We start from the raw sequence: 6808 nt of genomic DNA, 5'->3' as shown, positions 1-6808 counted from the left end.
TCCTCCTTCTCTTCCTCCTCCTCCTCTTCCTCCTCCTCCTCCTCCTTCTTTTCTCTCACTCTCTCTCCTCTCCAAATGTTTATCTCTTAAAAAAATCCAAGGAAGATCTATAAATCTATTCAAATCCAAATCCTCTCCCAGGTTAAGTCCCATGCCTTCTAGTTCTACTACTTTCAGTAAGCATTTCTCCAGGTCAAATCTTCCCCTTTTAGTATATTCAGTTACAGGCCAAAGGCTGCCTTACATATGTTCAAGATCTACAGTATCTTGTAATCATTTATATCATGCATCTTAACAGTAAATTAATAAAAGCCTTAATTATTTCTACAATATTACTTAACATTACTATATTAAAAGACCAAACAGCAAAATTCATAGTTAAATAATTATAAAAAACACATAACCTTTCAAGGAATTAATAGTTTCAACTTGACTCTTCACCTTTAACTTACCTCATTGATATGCATATGACCGCAGGCCGAACCCTTAATTTTCCCGTTTTAATAGCAGCAGAAGTATCATTTTAATTTCACTTGCCAAGCTCTAACTTCTCAGGCTTACAAAACTCTACATTTCCATTAGTTTAGAGCCATCACAATGAATTCCACTTCTGACACCAGCTGTAAAAAGAACAAGGGTCACATGGTGATAGCCGTGTCTGACCTTTTCTGCCAGTGAATAAGAAGCAAGAGAATGTAACACTTCCTTTGGGCCCAGAAATTCTTGCTTCAGCGACATCCATAGTAGCATAAGCCATGGCCAAACCAGAGAATCAGAGACCTAATATGAGATGGAGTTACCTTCGGACAGCTACTCCTCATGGACAGAACCAGGCTAAACTGAAACCTTTTGCCCAAGTTTGTTGGACAACTGGGGAGTGGGGGAACGGTAAAACCAATATTAACAGAATTGAGAACCACAAGGTTTAAGGCTGACGTGCATGGGAGGGCATTTCAGAAGCTGTCCTGACTGAATTCTGCTATTAACCCATATCACAAACTTTTAACTTCCCCAATATGGTTCTGTGTCATCTATGAGCTATCACACTGGATTTTGGATCCAGCAAAGCAGTAAGATTCGTGTTGAGATGGGTAAAAAGAGGTATGGGAGTATGAGAGACTTGACTTACTTCATTGGAAATGGCTTTTGTCATTAATATCTTTGATAGGAACAGTTCTCTTTTTTGAAGTCAGTATAAAAGTGTTCAATTGCACTACACCAACTTCTTGCATTTAGTTAATTTCTCTTTAATAATTTAGTCTCATCTTTGACATCTTTTCCTCTGGGGAATATTCCCTGATATTCTTTTCCCTAAAATCAATTTCTCTTCCACTGCTTTCCTCAGCATCCTGTGTTTAGCTATATAAAAAGCTATTACATTACACTACATTTCTTGGGTTTCCTCCTTTACAAATAAAGATTGTGATGAGAAAAAAGTTATCTTAAATTATTTACAAATAAGCCCCTCAAAGTAAGGCTCACACCTTGTCCATGATAGGAGTTCAACCTGGAACTCAGAAAGTGATAGCTTATGAGTTAGTGGTTATCTGAGGTCATTTCTATCAAGTTAAACCACAATGAAATATCCCTGTATGGGTTTTAGTTTCCATAGAGTGATACTTACCTACCGTGCACATGGGTCATCCCAGGCCTGCTGGTGACTCAGAAAGATTTTCAATTCCCAAACCATACCTGCTCACTGACAACTTTCCTAAATGTCCTGAATTTATCTCTTTAACTTTTCATTGCAAATGCTAAATTTTTAAAAAGAAAATAATTTAAACACTAGAAATCAACCCTTACTCCATTCTTTAGGGGTCAACATCAAATAAAAGTCAATTCATGGAGATGCCTCATGTGTCTGAGAATAGCACAGCACTCCAGGGCTTTGTTCAGAAGTCAGTTGTTAAGCTTTCCTTCTGAGGTATCTCTTGGGTAGACTCAACTCTCCAACATTTGTTTAACCATTTGTATCACCTCAGGGCAAAAAAAATCTATAATATTTTCTCTTTAAAGTCTGTTGCAAAGACAAAACACAAAACTGATTAGCAAATGACTTCATATTTGAAGGAAGAGAGAAGGAAAAAGCAATCAGTGACTCTAGGGCAAAATGACTATACAGGCAAAAATATGTTTTGAAACCTTAAAATCTACTCACTGATTTTCTTCTTTGGTGGCAAAAGATAAGAAAGAGCAATTAAGGAAGAATGTCAATGAATACTTTTTGAAAGATCACTGAAAACACAATAGAAGACTACCTTTATTTTTACTCATATCATCATTTTCATCACCATTATTATAAAATATTTTTAAGAACTTCCATAATGTATATAGCCTGTGTCCAATGGTTAAGAAGTATGATTAGACTAAAAGCAGGGAGTATAAGCTATGTACCTTACATTAAGGGTAATTGGTGGGTTAATCTAGGAATGCATGTCGAGTATTCATTCCAAGTAAAGCAGGTTGAAATGGATGAGGTTAAGGTCTCTTTCAGAATCCCTGAATGGCATAGTTAGCTGCAAAATGAGAAGTTATTATCTTCAGTCTACCAGTAGGTGCCTTGGAAAAAATGTCAAAATGTCTGGCAATGTACTTTGAAAAACTCTGCCACTGAAAACTTTATAGAGCACAGTTCTACTCTTACATACCTGAGGTCATCATGAATTGAAGTCATCAACTACTGGCTTGTTTTATAGGTGTAGTGATACAGTGATATAGCAGAACTGCTTCACACAGTTTTCTTGGGTAATCTTTACAGAAGCAGATTGCTACATCTTTCTTCCTCTGAATAGCTGGCTGGGTTCAAATCACCAATATTTCAGAACAGCTGTGACCTTAACCATTGTAACACCTGAATGTCTTTGTTTACATTCAAGACCAGGAAAAGTTCTTACATTTCAGCGTGGAAATTTGCTCTTGTGATAAGTGTTTCTTATTTGATGCACTAATGCTTTATGTTTTTCTTCTTACAAATTATGCGAAGATGTTGGGCTGGATCTTGATCGTCTTGGCAATCATCGCTGTCCTAGTCTCCCGCAGTTTGGCAAGATGCTGCTCTCCGCTCACCTCTCTGCAGCATCACTACTGGACCACTCACCTGCGTAATGAGAGGGACCTCTTTGAACAAGCTGCGGAGCAGCATTCCAGGCTCCTCATTATGCAACGCATAAACAAACTATTTGGCTTTATTCCGGGGAGTGAAAACGTCAACGACATCCGTATTCCTTCTTGTCAAGACTGGAGGGATATTTCCATACCCAATCTTCTGTGCGTGGGCGATGACTTGCGTGGTCATTACAGCTTCCTTGGAAACAAGGTGGATGAGGAAAACGAGGAAGGCAAATCTGAAGGTATTGAATTAAAACCTTGATTACAACACCTTCAGGTGCTTTAACAGGTCATTTTTTAAATTGACTTTTTAAAATACTATCATCTTCATTTTTTTTCTCTTCTAATAATTTATTTACATAAGTCTATCCACAAGTTCATTTCCAAAGTCGACGTCCCTGATAATTGTGCCAAAGTCTCTCCTTTTTTAAAAAGTTTATTGATGTTGATAATACCCAAGGTATTATTTATCTAATTAAATATTGATCTAATTAACTCTGGAATTTGAGATTTCAAAATTTGGGTCTTGGTTCAGTCATATAGTAGTTGTGTGAAAATGAACATTTCTCTGTGTGATTTTGTCATCTGTAAGGGGAATAGCAGCTACCTTATCCCTTAAAGTTGGTATGATTAAATGCGACAAGAACTATGCTAAGCACAGTGCCCTTCAGAAAAACAAATGTTAATAAAGGTTAGTTTCTCTTTTGCTTATTGAATTATCATGGTCTTTTCAGTTTCTATTTCCTCTATTTCTTTCTGCCATATCTAAGAATTTCCCCTGCCTGCTCCTCTTCCTTCAGTCTTAAACACATGACTCTTTGGGAACTAGCAGGGGAAAAATTTTTTTCTAATTATAGGTGTGGAGAAGTCCAAGCAAGAAGATCTTGAGTCATCCAGCCATACCAGGGCAAGATAAACACATTATTATACTATCCTTAGTATTATAAGTCGATTTTTTTTAAAAACAACAACAATAAAAAACAAACAGCACACATATGCTAAGAGTTGCATTGCCAATCCAAAGGCTGGAATTTGGTATATCAAAATTTAAATCTTGGTTCTGTTATATAGTAGTTGTTGTTATGTGCTATCTAGTCGCTTGCAACTCATAGTGACTATGTGTACAACTCTGAATCCTACCGTATCTTGAGCCAGTTTCACTGACTCTGACACACCTAATCCCATTACCCAGTTACCATGTCAATCCTACTCATCTGGGATCTTCCTGTCTTGTATTGCTTTTCCAATCTTTCAGGAATGATGCCCTTTCCCAAGGATTGGTCCTTCTTGGCCACATGTCCAAGGAGAAATTTGGTTTCACCCTCTCCAACACAGACCTATTTGTTCTCCTAGCAGTACATGGCATGTTCAATACTCTTCACCAACTCCACAATTCAAAAGCATCTATAGTTATTGTCCAGCTCTCAATCAGGCACACCTTAGTCTCTAAGATGACATCATTGCTCTTTAGCACTTTGGAGACTTCCCTGACTGCAGACTTCCCTAATGTAAATTCATCTTTTGGTTTTCTGACTCCTGGTGCCAAGAGCTGAGTTGACTGTGGAACTGAGTAAGCTGAAACTTAACAACCTCAATCTCTTCTCCATCTTTGCAAAAAAGAATGTTTCTCTGTGTGGTTTTACACGGGAATAGCAGCCACCTTATCCCCGACGGTGGCTGAATCTACCAACTGCTCCTCAGGAGAAAGATGACCATTTTTCTCCCTTGCAATTTACAACCTCAGAAATCTGCTAGATGGTCAGCTATAAATCCTTCCCAGCTGAAGGCAGTAAATTGAGTTTGCACTGACACAACACTTATTCCAGGGAACTTCCCAAACTCTGTGGTCCACTGTAAGAATGTGATCTGTGCCTTTACAGTGTTATTATGATCATATTACATCTTTGCTCTCAAAATCCACTTGAGCCAAAACTGCATCCTATACTCGTCTATTACACAGGACTCCTAAAGGAAATGTCTGACTTTTTCTCTGCCTGCCCTTATTAGAGCCTCTAGTATCCCAGAGGTCAGACTTCCCCCTCCTCCCCAAACAATCCATTCACTGGCTTGGACCTCCTATTTATACCATGTAAAACCCAGAAAGTAAGCTTTTGTTTTAATCAAGAAGCCTCTTGCTTGTTTAGGCCTTCTATTTAAACCAGTTGAGACCCATAAATTGGACTTTTTTTTTTTTAATCAACAATCATTCTGTGCCTTGGGTCTCCTAATGAGCACTGGTGGCCTAGTGGCAAAAAGTTGTGCTTTAATCCTGAAGGCTCACGGCTCTAATCCGCCAGCTGGTCCACAGTGGCAAGATGGGCAATATCCTCCCATGAGATTAGCTGTGTCTGAAAACCTTCCGGAGGGTCAGCAAAGGGTCAGTTCTGACTTGACAATATACAACAGCAACAACAGTATCTCTCAGCTTTCTAATTTGCCATGATTATCTCTGATGTACAGTGTTTAGTAGCAGGTGATTGTCATTTTCATTAAAATTAATATTCTCTTGCCAAAATAAGAAACCAGAGGGCTTTTTCTCTATTAGACAAAGTAATTTCTTACTGGGCAATAGACCAGATTCCAAGGGTCAACTTGATTTTCAAGATTCACTTTCAATAACAGAAGAGAATATGACAGTTGACAAGTCAATCAATTACTTGGTCATCTGTTGTTGTTGTTGTTTAATGCCGTCGAGTCGTAGACGACTCATAGCGACCCTATGAACAAATGGCCTGAGCACTGTTCGTACATAGAGTTTCCGGAGGCAAGCCATTTTGGAAGTGGATGCTGCTCCTGCTTCCAGGCTTGATTTAGTCGGGAAGCTCCAGCCAACACTGTCCACCATGGGTGCCCATTACCACGACTGGCACATCACTGTCACAGTCTTCAGCATCACAGCAAGCACGAGTTACCTCTGTACAGCAACGCACAGACCAGTGCTATACCACCTAGAAGAATGTTTGACAGGAAGACAATTTGAACCTGGCCGAGGGCCACAGATGACTTGGTCATCTACATTTACATAATTATGGAATAAAATATATTTTGTAGAAAATTCTTAGTGGCTTAGTAATATGGAGTTGCACCACCAGAGGCTCCATGGAAAAAAGATGGGCAATCTCCTCCCCTGTGATTTACTCCCTCTGAAAACATGTTGGAGGGTCAGCTATGAGTTGATTCCAACTTGATGGTAAATAACGACAACAGCTAGCAACCAATTACTTGGTGGCCTGTATTTACATAATTATGGAAAAAAGAGTAATTTTGTATAACATTCTTGATTGCTCAAACACAATTATATTAAAAAGAAATCTAGAAGGTGAGTTTTAAATAAAGAAAAGATCTCTGTTTCTTGCCAGATAGTGCAGAACTTTGTTAAGATTAGAGACCCGCTTTGCCCTCATTATTATTTGTTACTGGACCTTGAGCAACTTAGTTAGTCTCCCTGATGTTCAGCTGTTTCACCTACAAAATAGGAAGAATGACACCTTACCTACTGCAACATAAGGGATTTAACTAGATGAATTCTTGAGAGTACTTTCAAATGGAATAAGATTTTTATGTTTACATATGTATGGACCAATGTGTACACAACACTCTGGAATGAACTAGACCTGTGTGCCTTCTGTTGGAAAGAAAATATAGTTAGATTCTTGACTTACCCCAGAGACCCCAAGTGTCCAAAGAGTACTGATCCAGT

General features: G+C 38.5%; 1 protein-coding gene across 2 annotated transcripts in view; it reads left to right on the top strand.

The window, feature by feature from the left end:
- The window catches only part of FAM26D (family with sequence similarity 26, member D), a 12949-nt gene extending 9579 nt beyond the window's left edge, over positions 1 to 3370 (top strand). For both annotated transcript variants that reach the window (XM_006879015.1, XM_006879016.1), the window contains exon 2: positions 2984 to 3370. In XM_006879015.1, coding sequence (XP_006879077.1) covers positions 2984 to 3370 — 387 coding nt within the window. The remainder of the gene's footprint in view (positions 1 to 2983) is intronic.
- The last annotated feature ends 3438 nt before the right edge of the window (positions 3371 to 6808 follow it).

This window comes from Elephantulus edwardii, unplaced genomic scaffold (assembly GCF_000299155.1).
Source record: "Elephantulus edwardii isolate Elephantulus edwardi_28Jun2011 unplaced genomic scaffold, EleEdw1.0 scaffold00002, whole genome shotgun sequence".
Lineage (NCBI taxonomy): Eukaryota > Metazoa > Chordata > Mammalia > Macroscelidea > Macroscelididae > Elephantulus > Elephantulus edwardii.
This window is presented reverse-complemented; position numbering and strand designations above follow the sequence as displayed.